This window comes from Centroberyx gerrardi, chromosome 2 (assembly GCF_048128805.1).
Source record: "Centroberyx gerrardi isolate f3 chromosome 2, fCenGer3.hap1.cur.20231027, whole genome shotgun sequence".
Taxonomy (NCBI): domain Eukaryota; kingdom Metazoa; phylum Chordata; class Actinopteri; order Beryciformes; family Berycidae; genus Centroberyx; species Centroberyx gerrardi.
In genome coordinates, this window is record NC_135998.1 from 12,792,656 (window position 1) to 12,815,072 (window position 22,417).

Sequence of the window (22,417 nt, forward strand, 5' to 3'; positions counted from 1 at the left end):
CAATATGAATTGTTTGGCCTGGTCCCAGGGTTGGGAAATATTTTCTGTAAATGGGAGAGTTACAGAGGGAAAAGGCAAGATTTGGAGATACAAGGGTACTACAGGACACTGATGACATCTAGTACTGGATCCTGTGTGTGTGTGTGTGTGTGTGTGTGTGTGTGTGTGTGTGTATGAGTGTGTGGGATCAAATAGCAGACTGGCTCCTCATGTGTAAGTCCCATAGGAGATTGTGGTGAGTCGAGCCCATAACCTTCAAGAGACAGCAGCCCGACAGCCAGAGGAATAGAGATAATTGAAATGACTGTCTGTGTAGGCACTGACTCTTTTTTCATCTTCCTAATTATTCTGTGTCCTCATTTTGTGGAATTGTGTGTGTGTGTGTGTGTGTGTGTTCGTGTGCATGTGTGTGTGTACGTGAAAGAGAGAGAGATGCTGAGAGTCAGTGGGTTTTTCAGAGTGTGGGTGTGTGCTAGTCTCTAATGAGTGTGTATTTGATCAGGGGTGGGGGGGTGGGGACTCTGGAGCCATTATGGGAATATGTGAGTGCTGGGTTCAGGTAATTGATGCTGGGACGCTCCAAACTGGCAGACAGGCAGATTGGCCCAGTGCCAGGGTGGGGTGGAAAGAAGAGGGGGGGAGGAGGGGAAGATTAGAGGAGAACAGATACAGGCCTAAACTCCGTGGCATCCAGATAGGCCGAGAGATACACTGACGGAAGAATATGTTGTAAAGACAGCTTAATTTATGTACGTGTAATTTTTTCCTCCTATTCTGTTATCCCAAAGTAACATGCTGACCATAGTATTGTATAGTCAGATTTAGTAAGAATTTGTTCTTGATAGAGTTAAACAGTTAAATAGATGTCCAGTAAATAGGACAAGACAGGGAGAGTTGTCTACTGGATACAGAAATCAACCCATAACCCACAGGTTGCCGGTTTGATCCCTGCAACAGCCTGAACACTTACCTGCTCACTGTTTGTAAGTCACTCTGAATAAGAGTGTCAGCTAAATACTGTACCTAATTTGTAATTTGAATAAAAAAATAACCATCTATTAAATATCCATTCAGGATGTTAAATTCCTTATGGCAGTATTTTCCAAGTAGCACACAAAAAAGCCAGTACTCAAGCCTGACAGGTTACCTAATCAGAAAAAATGCTCTTCCTGTTGGCTGTGGTAACCCAGGCAACAGTTCCCCTGGAGACGGGCTTTGGCAAATCTCTATGGTCCGTTTAGCAAAGCCCCAACGCGTGTCCCCTGAACAGCTCCAGCATAAAGCAGGAGTTTATTGCCCTGAGCAACGATGATGCTGAGGCTTGTGTTTGACCAGAGATTAGGCAGATTGGGGCCTTTTGTGCCTGTTCTGCTGTTTGCCGATGATAAGCGCTACTGCTGGCGTTAATGGCTGTGCAAGGAGCCATGGGAGAGGGGAGAGGGTTACGGTAAACTCAATACAGCCTTCTCAGTTGGTTGGCAGGTTGGATCAGGCACATGATTGTCTTAATGCCTCCAAGTGTTGCACTGAGCATTTCTAAAGTTGCTTTGTATTGTTCAACTGTTTGCACTTAAATAAGATCCTGCAGCATCCAGGATTGTTAAGGGAGTAAATAAAATGGTTAGGAGCTAGAATCAGAATTTATATCTAGTTACTCACTCACTGTCACTTTGTCATATGATGTTTGGATATCAGATTTAAGTATTACCGTGATTTCAGATGCCTCTTACCTAGTCGTATTGCTTATATGAATCTAAATGCTGTATAAAGGAAGTGATAGAAGCCTGGTTGTTTGGCAGAATGGCCTGGCAGGCTTACTGAGGGCGTGGCTCGGTGTCCTAGAGACCATCTCGGCAGCAGCAGTAGGGCAACTTTGCCTGAATTACATGACTCTGGGGACCTTAATGGGGTTAATGTGATGTGCTGCAGAGACCTGAGAACCTAATGCTATAAACACACACACACACACACACACACAAACACATACAGTACACGCGCACTGTATGCCGACCTACTGCCTAAAGTACATAGACTTATGATGGTGCAGTTTCAGGTGTCATGGCTGGAAGGAGATAGGAGCCATTTACACCCTTTCCGCAGTGCTGCTTCAGCACTAATACCAAGGAATTGTTTGCAAAGTCCTACAGTACTTATATACTTAACCTCCCCAATTGGACTTGAGCTTTGACATTGGTATATACTGTAGTTTTAAGTAGAAATTGAGCACTTTACAACTACATGTGGCATCCTGGGAGCCGACAAGATATTCCCCAGTGCTGGAGAGAGGCCAAAAGGTGAGAGAGCAGAGCAGGTCAGCACCGGGGACAGCACTACAGAGCAAAACTAGGTGAAATGGCACAGGGAGACTATTTCCCAGTCCATGTGTTACAGCCGACTTGGACTTGGATTCACCTGTGACCTATTAACAATCAGAGCTAGAGCCTATTCAGACTGCCACTCTCCCAGAAACAAGGACAGCTCTGGGGAAGACGGAGCAGCCGCTAGCTGTTCCTCTACACTGGTATCCCAGCAGTCAGCAACAAGGACTTTGTACTGACAGTACTCAGCGGCACCCCTGTCCCGGGGAACTTGGGCTCACCACTCTCTGTGTTTTTGTTTACTGTCAAACCGTTTATCTTGGCTTCTCATTTCAGGATGAAGCCGACCTCTCTCGCACCCCGGTTTGCTGCATTTGGTGGAGAATGTGGGCATAGTCTGGTCAATGAAATAAAACCCAACACTTATGGAGGCACCACTTGCTCAGCTAGTTGGTTCTCAAACCCAAGAATTCAGCCAGCAGTTCATAAAGGCCGTAAGATTGACTGAGCCTAGTAAAGTGCTCACGAAGCAGAGTAGAAACGTTCCTGGAAGTGTTTGAACGCACAATGGACAGGGAGCGGTGGCCCAAGACAGACAAAGAATTTTAGTTATCCTTTCTCTCTCCCCCTGACCCAGAGTCTATTTGTCAAGTCTGCTGGCACTTTTTAGGTACTTGGGTGGAGGAGTGGAGTGGTCGGATATGCATGAATGGAGTGAGTGAAACTACATTGACTTCAAAACTCCACCTGTTAACACCAAAGTGCTGCGGTGGCACAGTGTTGCTGGAACTAAGAGTATTGTGGCTGCATTAAAAAGAAGAAATTACCATACATTTTTATTCTTTCTCATCATTTATAGGCTCACACACATATTTTTATTTATTTTTTACAGTGAACAATCCTTGATTTCAATACATGAAAATGTTACATAAACACAAATACATATTTAAGAGGAATTAGCCTTGCTCTGTTTTGGCAACGGCTGATAAGGGCCAGTGTGCATTTCCCAATTGTTTTTTAGCTGGTGGTTTAATTGATTGAAGTAGTAATACTGTTGTGTAATTGGATTTTAGATCCCCCTCCCTCCCTTAGGCACACCCGTATGCACACACACACACATACACACACACACACACAACATGAAGACATGGTGACGCACAACCCTTGTGACCTTTTTAACCTCTCCTCAAATGCATTAACCTCCGACCTTGCTAGGCAAGAGGGCCTACGACCCCCAACAGCAGATGCACCCCCATGAAAACACCTCCTTCCTTCTCCTTCTGATGCAGTCGTAGGTTCATCCGCTCAGTGAAAATCAGTTTCAGATCATCTGTATAAATTAACCGCTCTGCCTTTCACTCATCTTGACTACAGTGTTATGGGTTACACTGTTATGTTGATGCCTGGGAGTTGGAAGTGTTTACTCTGTGTGTTGATTGAGTATGGCTACCCATCTCTGTTTGCACTATCCTGCAATTGGCTGGTCTCTTCTGGCTGCCTCCTGTTTACAATCAATTTCATGTGCAAGTTACTGTTTACATTTTAGGTTAACTCTAATCTGGAACCGGTTTGGTGGAAGGTAATCGTAGGATCATCCCTCCTGAGCCTGCTGAGTGGAGCTAGGGGGGAGTTAGCTGCTTAGGTAAGCAGAGGCCAACTGCACCACACATTAGCACAAAGTTCTTTGGGCTGTGCTTTTTAATACAGTGGTGTGTACTGTAACTAAATAGTTACACCTCCGTTTTGTGGCAAGTCCAGCTTTTAACAGACTGTCAAACAACAAGCGTTTAGCCTGTTAGCATCACCAGCCTGTGTGGGCGGCTAACTGTCGTCCCTGTCAGTGTCATGACGTCTCGCAGCTTTCTGGCGGGTCCAGAGATGGACAAACATATGGGCCTGAAGTGTGAGCTCTGTGACATGGTTCTAGTTGTCTCTGAAGAGGAATTTATTGAATGTGAAATGAGAGGTCTGTCTGATGCAAGGCTATGTGCCAGACTAATCTAGCTACAACACCTGCTTTTTGAACTCAAATGACAATAAGGATGTAATGATACATTCAGCTCAAGGTGCAGTTCAGAACCAGAAACTGGGTTCATGGCTTGATATTATCACGATATTTTGAGCAAACGATAAACACGGTGACAGCAGGTTTCTGTAAGGTAAATTTTACATTTTTCAAAACCTTTTTAATGCCACTTCAAATAAAATGTAAGACCAATTTCATCCCCTGAAGGAAGCCTGAAGAGTAAAACAAAACACAACAAAAACAGTAAGGTATACATCCGTGCAACCTGTATGCATAATACAGAGACTGTCCTTAAAGTAACCAGTGACCTTCTTTTAGCAGTAGATTCAGGTGAAAGTTTTTGGTACTGTAGACTTTGCACTTTTAATTAACCACGTGAAATTCTGGGTTGGCATCAAGAACACATCACTTTCTCTGTCACAACAGGAAACTCCTCTTCTTTTTCAACACATACTACCTGTGGAGTTCCTCTAGGTTCAATTTTAGGCCCCATCTTGTTTTCCGTTTACATGTTGCCACTTGACCATAACATTTGTAAACACGATATTTCTTTCCATTTCTATGTTGACAATACACAGATACAGTATATCTATCCCTGAAATGCAGTGATTCAAACAATGTAGCCAAGGAATGCCTATATGATATAAAGCGCTGGATGTCACAAAATGTTCTGCAGCTTAATGAATACAAATCAGATTATATTTGCCCCCCTCCTCCCCAAACACATTTGAATAGTTCTATAATGAACTAGGCAGTTTGTCAGCCAACATGAAGCCAGCTGCCAGTAATTTTTTATGCTGAAGTAAGCTTTGAAGTACAGGTAAAGAGAGTCTTATTGCTTCCCTCAGCTGAGGATAATTTCTGAAATTAAGCCATTTTTAGCATTTGGAGAAAGTCCTTCATGCTTTTATCTCCTCACATTTTAGACTACTGTAACTCTCTTTAATCTGGCAGCAAGCAAAAGTCTCTTTCACGTCTCCAGCTTGTTCAAAATTCAGCAACTAGGATTTTAACTGGTGCTAACAGGCAAAATCACAATACTCCAATTGTGGCATCTCTTCATTTCTTACCTGTTTAGGATTGTAAGATTTGTAGAATGTAAACCGTGGTTAGGTATAGCTGACCATGCTTTAAAAAGCTATATCGCAGATGTTTTAACCTCATATGAGGCAGTGTGCAGCCTCTGATTGTCAGGCAGGACTTTTCTGGTCATTCCAAAGTCTGGGCTTTAGAATAAAGGTGACAGTATCATATCTGTGCTGTTTTTTTTTACTATTATATTGGTTTTACCCTCTAGTCTTATCTTTTTATCTTGTGCTGTGTTCTTGTTTTGACTTTTTTTTTCCAGTGTAATGTTTGCTATTTTATTGTTAAAGCACTTTGTGAACTCTTTTAAAAAAGTGCTATAAATGAAGTTATTCTTATTCATATTATTCACTCTTCACTATCCCTCTCCCTTTTCCTCTTTTGCTGCACTCCCTCTGTTCTTTCTTGGTGTCTGACGATGCAGAGGCACCAGGGCCACAGACTGTTTTGTGGATAGCCATGGAGATTTAAGTGCCAGGTCCAATGTAGATAAATTAATGAGCCTGCCCTCCACCCACACAGAGACACACGCAATTGCTACGGTGCTCATGATGCATTAAAGAGAGTGTCAGAGGGCTTAAGTCTGCCCTCAAGATTTACAGCCATGGTGAGATCGCAGACTGGCTCCTGCAAAGCCCAATTGAAAAGGAAATGAGAGAACAGACAGACAGACACAACAGAGATCAAGAGATAGTAAAGAAAGATAGCGTCTGCAAAGAGAGTGTGTGTGTGTGTGTGTGTGTGTGTGTGTGCAAAGAGAGAGAAGGTAAAGAGAGAGAGGTAATGATGGAGCAGGAATTATCAGATGTGAAGGGCTCAGCTATTGTGTTTTTGTGAAAGGATCTGCCTGGAAAAGGAAAGAGCAAAGAGTGGAGTAGAGATTAGAAATACATTATTACTGCGATTATCTTCATCAGAGGGAGAGAGCAAGACAGAAAACTCTATACTCTCTCTCTCTCTCTCTCTCTCTCTACATATACTGTATATAGATATATATACAGTATATATATATGTATACACCACTTAAGACCCATCACCATCTCTCTGCACTAAAATACCTCTTTTCCACCATTCACTGACTTTACAACCTAAAAGCCAGGATCTTCAATTTTTCATCATACATTACCATCTTTGCCCGTAGAACCCGCAATCTAATGAGCACTGTCCATGTTCCAGAGTGGAGCTGGTGATTTAGCATGCTGTATTATTAATCAGTGTCTCTGTGTGATTTTGCAGCAATTTGAACGCTTATTTCCCCTATAAAGCTTCGGGGGTTGGGGTAATGAGTCTCTTTCCTAATGACTTTAGCAGTTGACAGAGAAGACACGACGGGCGCTTATGGAATCAAAGGTTTGGCTGGCAGGATGAGGGTGGTGTGGTGTGTGTTGATGGAGACACACACAGAGCGAGTGTCCACTGAGACAGGGGAGCTCCCCTCCTCGGGTCTTGGGTGATCAAAGGAGCTGGCAGCAGGAGGGAGAGAACGAGAGAGGTAGAGAGAGAGAGAGAGAAAAGCAGTGAGAGAGGAGGGAAAGAGAGAGAGAGTTGGAAAAAGAGGCTGAGAGCGGTGGATGCAGAGGAGGATGTAAAACACATAGCACCTAGGGATGCTGACACAGCATACAAGATACACCATATGCCACCATATATCTGTCTGTCTGTCTGTCTGTCTCTCTGTTTGTCTGCCTGTCTTTCTAACTGCCTGTCTACCTGCTGCACAAATCTATCTGCCTTAATATTGGATTATCTTGCTGTATATGTATATATTATATTCCTTGTCTCTCTGTTTGTCCATCTTTCTGTATTTTATGCCTTTCTTTACATATGCCAACCATGCAGTAGCATCCTTGAATCTGAATGCGTGATACAGCACGTGTGAATTTGTGTGTGTGTGTGTGTGTGCTAACATAATGAAAAAATGTTAAAATGCATTGGTATCGCTGGAGAAATCCACCTGTTCTGGCTTTTAATTCCTGAAAGGTTGTTGTTTTTTGGATTATAGTAAGCGCTACAATAAGCAGCCAGAGGCAGTGCTGCAGGTGAAGCTTGCTCTACAGGGCCAGCAGCCTGGCTGTCATATTTGATATTGTTTAGTTCTCTGTGGCAGAGATTTATGACAGGGAAAATCTGTTCACCACTGTTCCCACAAGCATTTAGAGAGAAACACACCATACCTCACAAATATTTAAACACATGGAAAAGGCTTCTAGCACATAGCATGATGAAGCCACACAGTAATAGACCTATGTAAACAAAGCAGCATGTACACACATATACACACACATAAATATCCTAATTTCTCTGCTCAAATCTCCATCCTACCCCCTCTTCCACCACTGGTATGATAACAGGCCAAGTTGCCCCCCCTTCTTCTTCTGTTTTTTTCTTCTTTCCCTCTGTTTTGTCTCTCAATCCTGAAGCAAAGAGATGATTTTAACACTGCAGGGGGCGCTGTTTGTTTTTAAAGGAACAGCCTCTCTGACTTGGCGATCGTCCCAGCTTCTTAACTGAAACCGGCCGCTGCCGGGTTGTTTCCACAGAGATTATCGACGCCTTGGCAAAGAGATTACCTCTGGGAAACAAATTGGTTTATTATAATTTCACGACTCGAATGCGTTAATAATGCCAGGGAGTGGGAACAAGGAATTCACCAGCAGACGTCTAGACATCAGGCTGCTGTGATTGCTGGTGCGATTGGTGAAATGGTATTCATGATAAATAGAGAACAGATGAAAAAGCAGATGAGGAAAGTCGCCGTCTTTATATAGGGAATGCGTGGTTCTCATTTCATCTTATTGGTTCTCTCCAAGTAGCATTAACAGAGGAAAAAACAAATGCACCAAATAAAACAGGCTCCCAGGGAGGCATTGCTTCTGCAGAGGGAGTGATTTTTTGTAGCCAATGGTATGGTTTTCTTGTTAGTTACACGGCAGTTACGTCTCTCACAGCACTTCGGTGAAGAATGCTCTTGACATCCGTCTGTGTCTCATGAGAGTCATTTTGCTTCCCCAGTTTAGTTACACTGAATGCTTTCTAGGAGGGATGCAAAATGGCCGCAGATGAGCGCTCTGACCTCAAGTGAAAGCAAAGGATTCCTCTCTTAATTTATTATGGATTGTCTCCGTGGTTGCGGTCTGTGAGTAAGTGAAAGGGCCGCACCCTTGGATTTTCATGCCTAAATGGCGGATATTCCAGAGTTTAAGAATAGAGCCACCCATGCAATTTATGGCACCATGTCCCCCCCCTTAATGACAAGATACTGACGACGTTTATCAAATTAACTGCTGTCAAGTGCCGGCGCTGTCGCGGGAGGATTACCGCGGAAATGCTGTGTTCAAGTTCATTTGACGGCATGTCTATCCCCCCCAGCGATGCTGTAGCTGAGGCTTCACTTTAATTTCCACAGCTTTCTATTTTCACTCGTCTACCACCCCCCTCTCCATTCTGTGTTAAATTGCCTCTAAATTGGATATTTAGGGGATGTAGGTACTCAGGGGAAAGGGGTGCCCTCTCTCTCTCCCTCTCCCTCTCCTCAAGGCACCTCTCACCCCAGTTTTCTTTCCATCATAGGTGTACGCGCGCACACACACACATATATTTTTGACACTGTTATTTGAGGTTCAGTAATGAAAATTGCAACATTATTGGTATGGGAAATCACATGGACGCAGGCACAAGCGCACACATACACGTGCAGACAGGGGTGCGTCTTATTTATCTCTAGGATCCAGACCTGGCCCCCTTAATAAGCTAAGCCCTCCCAAATCCACTGTGCCCAACTGGCACACTGTACATGAAGCCGGCGTAGGCGGGGGGGGGGGGGGGGGATGGGGGACGGGGGAACTAATAAAAAAAACACCATTCGATCTCTGATTACATTCTCCTGTCTGGCCAAATAGCTGGATTAAGAAAGAGGGCCCTGGGCGCTGTAGCGTAACATTGGGCCCTATGGGGCCGGGTGGGGCAGCAAGGTAAGTGTGTGAATGCATTTGTAATTGTGTGTGTGTGTGTGAGAGAGAGAGAGAGATGGTGTCATATTGGCAGCGGTAGGATGATCCGGGGTGGAGGACAGGCCTCCTCCCCTAGTCCAATAAACACGTCAGCAGCCTGTGCAGATTTATGACGGCCCTGCTGGGGGAGCAGCATGACGGGGGGTGGAGAAGCACTTCTCTCTATCGAGGATATCTTATGCTTCCTTTGAGAGTCTCTCCATTTTCCATCCCCACTCTGTCTGCCTCATTGTCTCTGTCCCCTCTCTCTTCATATCCATCTATCATTTTCTCTCTCTTGTTGTAGTAATTTTTTAGTTATTTCTCTCTCTCTCTCTCTCTCTCTCTCTCTCTCTCTGTTATTCCTCTCATTCTGTCTCTTTTTCACATCCACCCCTCCTTTCCTCCCTTCCTCCTGCACCACAGAGCGTTAACAGGGCTTTAGGCAACAATTGTTTCCTTTGTCTGTGGGCTGCAGCTCTCTTTATCTGTCTAAAACTCAGACAAGCCGTTTAATTGCCGTATGTGTGAACATGTGAGGCAAATAGACGCTTAGCACATTCATCTTTTACCCCTTTCCCTTTTTCCCCTTTATTCTGTATATTGTCCACCACTGTTTTTTGGGGGGGAAATAAATCATCCTGCACCTTGTACCTGCACACTTGCCATCCTTATTTGTTTAATACTTAGAGGTACTGAGTATACAGAAACTCTTTTGAAGAAAGTGTTAAAATTGTTCGGTTAAAACCAGTGCTAAAGGTCAACACTACCCTCACCTATAATAGAGGTGTGACAGCAAGTTGATGCATTTTTGCACTGCAACAGTATGTGTGGATGTTGCATGCATATGAAGAGAGCAGGACAGGGAGAGACAGAGACAGACAGGGAAAGGGACACAGAGAGACAGAGTGAAGCAGAGGCACAGACTTGCTTTCAACTTTATTACAGAGGTATGAGATGAGAGACTGAGAAGAATAAACTGGCGAGCCAATGGGGCAAACAGAGTGAGCAATGTGACTTGTGTCTAAACACATGAATCACATATGTGTCACATATGATAACGTGTCTAAACAGCAAGTCCAAAAAATCAGATATGAATCGTATATGAAGAAAATCATATTTCAGTGGCAGTGTAAATGCAGCCTACTACTACTACTACTATGATGCTCTATAATTAGATACATGAATAAAAATCACAACTGTGCTTTTTCATATTTTATTATTACCACCTCCGTATAAGTAATGTAATAATAATAATAATATTCAAGTTTAACAAGGTGAACCATACAGTACATAGTTTATCTGTAGTCCCTACCGGTCTCCCACCCTTACATCTTTTTTCGTAATTTTATTTTCCGGAGGTAAAGTTTATTTTCCATATGTTTGAATCAAATGTTTGTGTAGATTCATGCATGGGATTGAGAATCTGATGCCCAATCTCACTCACCAACTAGACTAGTCCTCCCTTTTCTGGACTCTCCCGCTCCCAAAATCCCTCATCTTGGCCGAGCAGGCGAGCTTCATTTTGTGCCCTGGTTAAAGGCAGGTAGAGGAGAGACAGATGACAGAGGAGAAAGAGCAGATGGGATGTTTTAGTGGAGGTGAACCAGTAGCATCTGTAGTATCGGGATTGGCGCCGATCCAGCTCCAGAGAACTCAGACGCGGATTGGCAAATACAGCTGTCCTGATATTGATACTTTGATGATTTTGCACTTTGCTGCAATGTAAAACTTTTCCAGTGGGAGGAAGAATGTCTCCCAAGGTCTGAAAATGCTGAAAATATGCTTTTTTGTGAAGTTCGCATGCATTATTGCTTAGAAGAGGGGCCTTGGGTAGATTAAATGCCTTTCACTTTTATTCGCTTTATTCGCTTTTATTCACTGTTCTTTATCCGTTGACATATTTTGAATAAGCTGTGTTTGAGCAGTGTTAAAAAATGAGAAGCTACAGTATATCCTCTAGCCCATGTTATGTGGCCTATTTTCTATCTTATTATTATAGTTTATCATCCAATGGTCAGTGCATAATGTGATCAAATTAATAATTAAACACAATCGATGCACTTTTGTCTGTAAGTGCTTTATAATAGGCCAACACTAGGCAGCATGAATGACTGCAAGTTGAGTACTACTTGGATCAGTACTCATACCAGCCAATCTACTTAATGAAATTGGCCTCCTCAGTACTTTTATCAGATCTGACAAATTAATATCCGTGTTCCTCTACACTGCAGTTTACAGCGCTGCAGGACGACCTCACACACACATTATATAGCTTGTTATATTAACTGCTATTATATTGCAGTCACCTTACTGAACTCCATTCTTCTTCATTGCTCTTATGTTTTCATATTGTTGGCTATGTCTATTGTTTTTGTGTGTTGTATTGTGTGACATTTTAACCAACCTGTGAAGCCAAAGGCAAATTTTCACTGCGGTAGACAATAAAGTTCTATTCTATTTTAATTCTATTATATTAACTATTATATTATATTAACTGTAGGCTCTGGGGCTAAGTCTAGTCACACTGTAGTGGCAGAGATCACCGTCACACCATCAGGTCATTGAGGGTTACACACAACGCACAAACACATACAGTATATACTGTACACACACAAACACACACACATTCACAATCCACTCTTAAAAAAAACAACAACTTAATGGTACATCATAGAGCAGCGGTTGTTATTATTTAACCGTTACAAATGGCTGCCAAGTATTTGAAGCCTAAGTGTATGCGTTTTGAGTGAAATTATCTGGGAGGCAGCATCAATAGGTGGGTGTCACATGACACCCTGACACCCTGATACCCTGCCCTGCCTATAATGGTGTTATGGAAAGACCCATGTGTTGCCATGGTGGCAGACCACCTGCTATTCCCAGTGAGATTTTACTTTTCCACCTGCTCTAGGAAAAAAACCTGTTCCTCTCCCAAACGCTGTTTCCATGTAAACATTTCACTGATGTGTGTAGAGGTTTAGAGGCAGAGTTTGGTTGTTTTAGTTTGCCAATAGCTCCAGGATGAAATCAATAGGTGGACTGGTTTTGTTTTTTTGTGTTTTTGGGAATGCGAAAGACAGCACTTAATGCATATGTGTTAGTTATTTGTAGTTTATGCCATTCCAGAGAGGATCAGTTGGGAGGAAAAGAGAGGAGGGAAAGTCAGGCAGCACACAGAGAAGAAACAGGAAGATGCTGATCTGTGACCTGCATGAGGATGAGGAGGCCAGCTGTGGACGCTGCCAGTCAGCAGACAGACACATAAACTGATCTGTTCACAAGGAGGAGAAAAAGACGAAGAGACAGAGAGAGAGAGAGAGAATGTGAAGGAGAGACGGGGAAAGCTGTATAGACATGCAGTTTGATAAAGAGATGCAGGGAGATACAGATGGGGAAAGAGAGAGAAACCGACCAGAGGCGAAGTTGCAGGCAGCGTCTGGGCCTGGATGAGGTCAGATGTAGACAGACTGAAGCCGAGTGTTTGCTTACCATAAGACCACAGGCTATGGTGACCCATTAACAGACTAGTAATGTTTAGCCCTTCCCCCACTGGAAACTGCACACCATGCATGTGCACAAACACACACAGATAATATATTATACTATGATCATTTGAAGGATATACACACATGAACACTATATTAAGTTAGACCTTTAGGCAAACGGCATACTGTATTTAGTAATGATCTCATCTAATCTGATTTAAATGCTATATAAATTGATTTATATAATAGGAAGGGCTGCTTGTCATAGCAGATGTATGCCTTTGTTTGTGAAGAGCAGAAGAATTGCAGCTCTTGAGTAAACAACATGCCCTCGTGCCTTAGAGACATAAATATTCCCCACAGGACAGTCACTACAGTCACAATCAGATCTAGTACGAATTTATCTACCCAGATTTAAATATAGTTTATGATAATTTTTGTGTGATAGCCATGCTAATTCTGTGGTCAGAGCACTGACTTTGCCCCCTTTTTTACCAAGAGGAGGTTACAGTCTAAAAATTGTTGTTTGGATGTTCAGTATTCTTGGCTTTAGGGCTGTGTGGGCACTACAAGCATTCCAGACACACACACACACACACACACACACACACACACACACACACACACACACACACACAGCCTGAGTGTGTTCTAGTGACAGTATTTTTCCAAAGCTAGGTGGTAGGAAGATTAAAATGGGTCCCGAAATGATTCTGGTGTTCTGGAGAAACAGCTGGAAGAATATTTTTTTATTTAAACGTTGGCCGGCCATGTTATGCTGCCGTTTAGAGGTTGGGGTAAGTGGGGGGAAAAAAACACGGCAGTATGGTACACACTCGTACCAAACCTTGTATTTTTAGACAATCGGCGAACCACTTCTAAAAATGTATATTGTATTTCTGTTAGCGTGTTGTTTTCTGAACTATGTGGACTGGAGCAAATAGTAATAGGATACAGTGAAGAAAAATAGAAAAATACAATAAGACTGGAGCAAATGGTGTGTGTGTGTGTGTGTGTGTGTGTGTGTAACAATGAAAAGTATTAAATATATGAATGTCAGCATGTACGCAGGGTGTGCAAAATACCAGCAGCAGTGCATACCGAGACAAAGAAATGAATGAAAAATATATACAATATGAAAATATACAAAGAATCTAAAATATATTCATCATGAAAATAAATACATTATAAAAATATCAAGATATATATATACAGGGTCCTTCTACAGAAGGTAAGCCAAATAAAATGTAGATAATGCAATAAAAATACTTTAAATTTTGAAAAGTTTTCTTACATGAGCCTCCACAAGAACCCACAAAATCATTTAGGATTCAGAATTTTTATTTATTTATTTATTTATTTTAAATATGTAACCCCAGAAACAGTTCAAAAACCACTGTCTTATGGTATCATCACACCATAAGTGCTGATGATTGCAAATTGCCCACACTGATTAGCCCAATGGTTCTCAACCTGGAGGTCGGGACCCCCCAGGGGGTCGCAAGATAATTTTGAGGGGGTCACAAGATGATTTATGGGATAAGGGTCACGACTCAGGAGCCACAAAATGTTGAGAACTGCTGGACTAGATAACCAGGCAAACAGTTCAATACTTTGGTTGGCATGTGACTGTGCCCAAATGGTGCATGAAAAACTAGCACAGCACTGTTCAGTTCGGTTTGGTAAAGCAGTATGAAATGCCCCTTGTACCCCTTGGCATCGTGGGAAGAGACTGTTTACACACACACACACACACACACACACAGATCCTCTATGCTGCTCCTGCCTGGCACGATGCCCCCACAGGGTGCGGTGGGCAGCACCCACCCACGTGCAGCAGCGAGTACGCAGGGCGGGCAGTGGGTGGGCTGAAGGTCAGACAGGCCCTGGACACACTGGCATCGTTCTTTCTCTCTCTCTCTTCCTTTGTCTCTCTCTCTCTCTCTCTCTCTCTCTCTCTCTCTCTCTCTCTCTCTCTCTCTCTCTCTCTCTCTCTCTCTCTCTCTCTCTCTCTCCCCTCCCTCTCCCTGCAGCCTCTCTCTTGAGTGTGACGGCACGATGTGACCTGTGAAACAAACTGTATGTTTCTGTGTCTGCGCTGATGTGAGAGAGAGTTTTAAAGAGAGAGAGAGAATATTAAAGTGGACGTCACCTGAAAGTGCCACAGAATATTCAGTTATTACATTATGCATAAAATAGTGCAAGGTAATGTAATACTCCAGTTAATCCCTCAAATTATTTAATAAAGACACAAGAGGCTTTGTTTTTTGCTTCCTGTGTAATGTTTCTTTTATACTAGCTGACTGTTTATTGCTTCTGCGTGTGTGTCTGTGTGTGTGTGTTAGTCAGAGAAAATGTGTTTGTGTGTGTGTGTGTGTGTGTGTGTGTGTGTGTGACTGTCAGCCCTAGTGTGGGAGAAAACTGGCTCATAAAGATACAGACAGAATGCTGATTGTTTGGTGTGAACTGGAGAGCATTCTGTCTGTGTGTGTGTGTGTGTGTGTGTGTGTGTGGATTGTGAGTTTGGAAAGTGGTGTGGCATCTTATTAGTCTGAGTCAGCACAGATGAAGCCCAGCCAGCTCTCTGAGAAGCGCGGCTCTGTTGAATTTAGGAGTGGGAGGAGATGACTGAAAGGTCTTCTCTGACATTTAGAGATACATGATGTCTTCCCCTCAGCTGTTACACACCAGATTCCCCGAACCACTGACTGTATCCTCCTCACCCCCTGGAGGCTTTCTCTCAGACAACAGTCTTAACACACCAACACCTGTTTACTAGAACCCCACAAAGGCCGAACCTTGACTAGCCAACAATAACAAATGAATAGCCTAACATTCTTTGTGTCATTGTAAAACAAGTAAAAATGTAATGTGTTTACGTCCAGCTCACTGACCTTTGTTGCTTAGCCCCTCTTTCTGTCCCACCTCTCCTTGCAAAAGTCAGCACACATAATCACCGGAAAAATCACTATTTTCCTATGCAGAAAGTAATGGTGCTCACCTCAGAGGCAGGTCATGCACCGTTCCAAATTTCCACAGAGATGCTGCGGTCAAAGTTCAAACTATTTGACCCAGTTTGTAGTTTGCCTTTCAAAGCACTTCCACTCAGATCACAGCTTTATGTTACAGTATGCAGGCATCTAGTTTCCAGAACTGTACCATACATTAGAGTTGAAAATAAACTCCTTACTCCTTGCAATATGTGACAACTTTGTGTGAGAATTAATCCAACCAGTAAATGAAGTGCACCTCCATTCACAAGACATTGATCCTGTCCAGTGTGCATTGATAAGTAAAGGAACAGTTAACATTAATGGGTGTGTGTGAGTATCGTGCTGGTTAGATTGAAGCTCACACAAATAGTATCATGTTTGCAAAATTGCTAAGGGTTTCAAATACTGGTGTGAAGAGATGGCATCAGCTAATGTTTTAATATTGCCCACCTTTCTGCTACCATACGTACTTCTTGCTTGTCATGTGTGGCCACCCTGACTCTCCACTGCAAACTATCTCATGAAGCAGAAATGCCATAAACAATATGTATAAAAGATGCTGAAGCAGGATGACTAACAAGTTGTTTTCTCCAATCGCAGATGGCCATTTCACAGGGACTCCTCCCACCTACGGTTACGATGCGGACCGAGCAGAGGAGCAGCGGAGGCACCATGACATCCTGCCATACATCGATGACTCACCGTCCTCGTCACCGCACCTCAGCTCCAAGAGCCGCAGCAGTCGGGACACACTCTCCTCCGGATCGCTGGAGTCCTCCAAGTCGGTCAGTGTGCCACCCCACAGTCTCCTAGTACTGGTAGATATTGGTCTCTCATACAGTGGTGTACATTGTAGAAGTCCTGTGCATCCACCTTAGTTTAGTTTAGTTTACCGTATTTCCTCTAATAGTGGCCTGTAGTCAATTAAAAGCCGGGTCTCCGATAATGGCCGGGGCCATGGTCGACACGAACAAATAAAGGCCGGCCTCAAATACAGGCCGGGGGAAAAAACAAAGGAAACAAGACTAGGTCAAAACCTAGTATGTGGCTGGACCGTGTCCGTCTCCTCTCTCCGCCGCTGTCCTCTCCACCGCGCCCACGGCCTGTACTTATCAGGGACACCCGGTGACGCATCGGCGTCGGGACCCCGCCGAAATCTCGGCCGGATCACCGGGAACAAATTGGCGCCCAGCTATCGGCACTGGCCGGAACCGTGTCCCCGGGAAACTCGAAGCGTCGGCAGTAAGCCCTCGGCGCACCGAAACCTCCATGCCGCCGACAGAACAGAGGGCTGTCAGGTGGACTGAGCTCGCGCATCGAAATAAACGGCGATATGATATAATTGTATAGATTCTACTTTAGCTTCAGTTAGCTTCAGCTTACATGCAAACAACGGTGGATACCGGTAAACTCCTGGCGCCTGTTATACATGTAACTGTAGTTTGTAGTAACATACAAGTGCCACAAGCTGGCTCGGCCGGCGGAAGTCTCTGGAGCATGCTGTCGTCGATTACCGTAATTATCGTAATGCATTGCAGTAACAAAAAAACGGCTACCTAACGTACCCCAACAGAAGCAGATCAGAAAATCAAACTTCATACTAAAATATGAGCAAATATACTTATCAAACAGAGGGAATTAGAAATAAAGGCCTGTCTCTAATATAAGCCTGCTTCCAATAAAGGCCTGGTACCCTCTGCAGTTGAGGTAAATAAAGGCCCGGGCCAATATTAGAGGAAATACGGTATTTGTTTATTTAACAGGGACTATGTGCAATACAGTAGTTGTGCCAGAGTTAGCTAGATACCTAATTTACATCTGTGGTCCCTGGGCAGGAAAACATTAAAACAATGCAGTGAACAAACTTATTAACAATACATCGCTTAAGACAGCCTCATACAACATATACATAACATACTTTCCAATTTTCTTTTTTCCTCTTGGAGGTGGCACAGCAACACAGCAGCAGTAATGCAATAAACATGCAAAAACACCAAAACTGTGAGCTAGCCAATATCAAGGATTTTTTACTAATGCTTGTGTGAGATCCAAAGCATAATACTACATGAATATAAGGTACCCACGCACCACACATGTGGGTGGAATCACTCTTCATTGGCAGTAGGTACTGATGCGTTTATTGACCCCAATACAGTGCAAGAAGTGGGCTAATCTATTCTTAGAGCAATCCCCGCTCCGTTGAAACCTGTCAATTGATGAGAAATCAAATCTGCTATGTGAGAGGATTGATAGAGGACAATATCTCCTGCCTCGTAACCCCAGAAGCAGTCATCCAATGAAGAAACTCATCCCCTTAAGAGTATGGGTTTTTCTCATCCAGGGTATTAGGTAGAATTACCTATCACCTCCATCACCCCTTCGCTGCTTTCATCCTCTTACCCTCCCTCCTTCTCCTTTTCTTGTCTGCGGAGAGAAAACCAGTGATCTATGACGTCTGGTGTTCCTCAAAGGTTACCATGGAGAGGATACACACACACACACACACACACACACACACACACACACACACACACTGTATGTTTACCCATCCCCCACCACAGTCAGCAGTGATGAGAATGAACGCGGATGCTGCAGCCGGAAGGACACAGGTTGTGGCCAATAGGAGTGATAGTTCCGTTCTAGATGTTTCTCATCTATCATAGGTAGCTAATTGTCATCACCAATAGCACATTATTTTATGCATGCTCGCTCGCTAGAAAATTTGTAGCGGACGAACACGCTATAGCCATCTGTTAGATTAGGATAGGGGGTATCATGGGAGAATGTAATGGGCTAATATTGCCATTCTGCAGCGATCTCTCGGAGAAAGTAATCACATCAGCGTCCATAAAGCAATATCAGTGACTCCGCCCCTTTAGTCTTCCCTCTCTGGTGGAGGTAGTGAGCGCCTGTCAATCTGATTGATGGCTTGAATCTGCCAATAAATGATGGGTCCCTTGACTGCACCCAACCTTTGACCTGTGGGCTTGGATCCTTCATAGATTTTACTTTACACACATGCATGTATACACACACACGTGCACACACACACACACATAGATAGCCTTTCATATTCGCATGGGGTTGCACACCCTTGCCTCTGCGTAAACACACAAGCACACGCACATATCCGTTTCTCGCAGTGCAGCATGATGGATTTGGTATAGAGATTGAGGTGGGATTTGCTGAGTAAACTCTCATGTTTAGAGGCAGAATCCCTGAGCAAACCTGATGCTGTAAGAGTGTGTGTGTGTGTGTGTGTGTGTGTGTGTAGGTTTGGCAGAGGCAACAGGCTCACGGCACACAGCCATACAACAATTATCCATTAACAAATGCAGCCAGACATGCTTTCAATAATTGTCACGAAAATGGAATTACCGTCGTCCTTGATTCGCCCTCAGACAGTCGCTCCTCAAACATCATCCTCGTCTCACTCTCAGATTGATGAGTCAGAGCCCAGAGGAGCTCCGATTGGCTCAGCGGGGGCCGATGGCTTTGTGATGTCGCTGTGATGAGTCATCACCGCCGGTAATACTGCTGATTTAATTTTCCACAACGTTTCTTATTCTCCTACAATCCCTGTGCCACAGAGGGACCAAAGGGGAGTCGCTGATGTCATGGAAGTCCGCTAGTGAAGTGTGATGACTACGCCGTGACATTTTTCCCCAGTGTTGTCTGGGCAAAAAAAAATTCACTACAGTGTTGCAACTCCATTTCAGGCCTATGACGGCACTGACCGGATGTCCACTGCAGGGTTCAAGCAAGGATGGCCAGAGCTTACTTGTTAGTTTTCTTACTCATATCCCCCCAAAACACATTTTCCCCCATGACAGCGAACATTTTTCCCTGGTTCTGGTAAACCCCCACTATGCCCCGTTATAGAAAAGTAGGTAAATTCCCCTCCTCCCCGTTACCTCCTCGTCCTGTCTGATGGCATCACAGCCTGAGGCCGCGACCTGAGGGAAAGTTCATTTCCCTTTTCCTTCTTTTCCCAGATGGCCAGCCTCTCTGGATTAGGAGATTCAGTAAGTCTGAGATCTGCCTTGTTATAAAGCTTCATGTCTTTTAATGAGGCTTTCTCTGCCTGCGCAGGGCAGCTCCTTTTCTTTAGAAATGAAAGTCATGGCGTGATGCGGCGTGGCACATGTCAACACGTCCCGTCCAGAATACCCGCTCGCCCCCTGTAGACATAACTCTGTCAATGTCCATCACGTCGGAAATACAGGGGTCAGAAAAACCGAGGGTGATACAGTTCAAATAAGTCAGTTTTCTCCCCATGCACAGGATTATTCAGAGATGGCTCTATTACAAAGCAGACACACAGAGATAGGAAGCAATCTCATTAGGCATTTCAGAAGGCGAGGGACGGCAAAAAGGATGATAAACAGATTAGAATATGAAAATTGAAAAGGGTTAATATAGTGTGGAACAGGGCCACGCATTGCCGCCCACTTCTCTCCTCTCCAGCCTGGCACTGCGTGTTTATATGAGGTGACAGTCTCCTACACTCCATGGGAGAAGAGGGAGATGGAGAATAATGTTATTACCGTCCTCAGTTTCTATCTGCGTCTCCAGCCGCTAAGCTACATCATTGTGCTTGACAAATAAACACCGTTTGTATTGATTCTCGTGTATCTCCCGTGAACATTATCCGCGCATAAACAAATCAGGAGCAAATCACAATTCCTAAATCATATTAGAGCCACCGCTAAGGGGTGTTGTGTGTGTGAGTGGAAACAGAATGGGTTCAAGTGTGGGCTCAAACACTCTTGCATATTAGTTTCTGTTGACTCCGTTGCTCTCATACAGGGACACATACAGGACATGGACACACACACAAACACAAGTATATCCCCCGATGAGGGAGAATGCGTGTTATTTTGATTAGCTGAGCAAAGATGCAGCCAGACCCTCTTTAGTCTGTGGCATCTGAACCCTGAGAGCGGCTCATTAGTTGCCACGGCGATGAATAAAAGATGATATGTCTGGAGGTGTGGGGAGAACCCTTGGGGGGTTGTCTGGGGTCTAAAACTATGAATAAACACTTTATGCTTCCCATCTTCCCTCTGCTAGTTCAGTTACATAGGGCCTGATGTTAAAAAGTTCCTTCCCTGCGATTTGCCTCAAATTATTTGATCCTTCAAGTAGACCCTCATGTTTCTCAAGTCTTTCACCGGTGGGCATATTCTGTGAGGGAAATGTCTGTAGCTCATGCCCATATATGTAGAGGATTTATAATCATTTTCCATTCATTCACAAATATTCAGGGTACTCAGTTGTAGCCCCAGGCTTTCGCTCTTGCAATGTAATGTAATATCTTTAAGAGCTATCAGATATCATAGTTGCATTACTTATTTACTTGCAGTAGCCTCTCTTACTTCCCCTGCTCATATGCAAAGAGAAGACTTCTCCACTTTTGGTTGTCTGTTGAATTATCTTTCAGTCTGTACATATGCACAAATAGGGCTTTTTTCAGGAGAAGCTGATGTTGTTATACAGACCTCTATCTGGTGCTATAGCAGCCTGATCATAAGACAGCTCCTTATGATGCATAATACATGTCTGTCAGAATCGTTTCCTTTATCCTCCACTTGAGCTGTATAAGAGAAAGAAGGAGAGATGATATGAAAGCATAAACTATTGAAGACGAGGGGAAGACACAGACGCAGAGGATGAGAGTAAACATACTGTATATATTTCCAAGAGGAGCAAGTCAATGCAAAACTCTGCACAATCTCCATTGTAAGATAGTATATTTATTACTGGGCCTTTCTACTGTAGTCTGTGCCTGGTTTCCCCCATACCATTTTAATGCTAATATCATCTTTGCCCCATTTGAAGCCCTTACACAATTATGACTTCTGTGTTTAGTGCTAATATGCTAAGAAGCTAGAACAACATAGCGCCAAAAGGTCAAAGCGTCTCCACTGTCTTTAGATCCTGGTCAAACCTGTCTTGTTTATGGCTGAGATAGAGATCAGAACAGATCTGCAGATACTTCGCTCTCCAGCCAAGGTGCTTAAACCAAAACATGAACCAAAAGAAAGGAAAATGTAGCTGAAACACGTTGGTTTAAATGAAGGACTCCATATTCTACCACCAAGTGTTGCTGGACATTTTCTTTTCTTCTTGTTTATGGCTGAGCGCGCTGCATTTCACAGCTGGCCACAATGTCCAGCATAAATGATTAATGGTTATTGATTGTAAATGGAATGTTGCCCGTATATTGTGTAAAGGTTTTGTGCAGCATTCATTTTTAATAGTTAGCAGCATGTTCAGTCAAGTGCTGAAATGAAATAGAAAATTTGAGGTGCATTGTTTTGCTAGCTGGCTAGGCAGTGGAGATGCAAACCAAACCATAGCTTGTCGAGCCCTAACAGTGCTGAACAGAGCTAATGGAGACAAGGTAATAGACTCCTGGGTAATGGAGGCCATAATCAGCCTCGACCATTCCATGATTTTCCAGGCTGTCTCAGACCCCTGAGGTCCATGCTGGCGTCTGCTTATGCAGTGGCCA

General features: G+C 43.7%; 1 protein-coding gene across 9 annotated transcripts in view; it reads left to right on the plus strand.

Annotated features, from left to right (window-relative positions):
- bcr (BCR activator of RhoGEF and GTPase) overlaps positions 1-22,417 on the plus strand; it is a 108,215-nt gene that overhangs the window by 40,728 nt on the left and 45,070 nt on the right. For 6 of the 9 annotated variants that reach the window (XM_071905158.2, XM_071905150.2, XM_071905156.2 and 3 more), the window contains one exon: positions 16,501-16,685. In XM_071905158.2, the coding sequence (XP_071761259.1) occupies positions 16,501-16,685 (185 nt within the window). Of the gene's footprint in view, positions 1-16,481; positions 16,686-22,417 lie in introns of all 9 variants that reach the window. The other 3 variants (XM_071905155.2, XM_071905151.2, XM_078287666.1) reach the window with 2 other exon arrangements.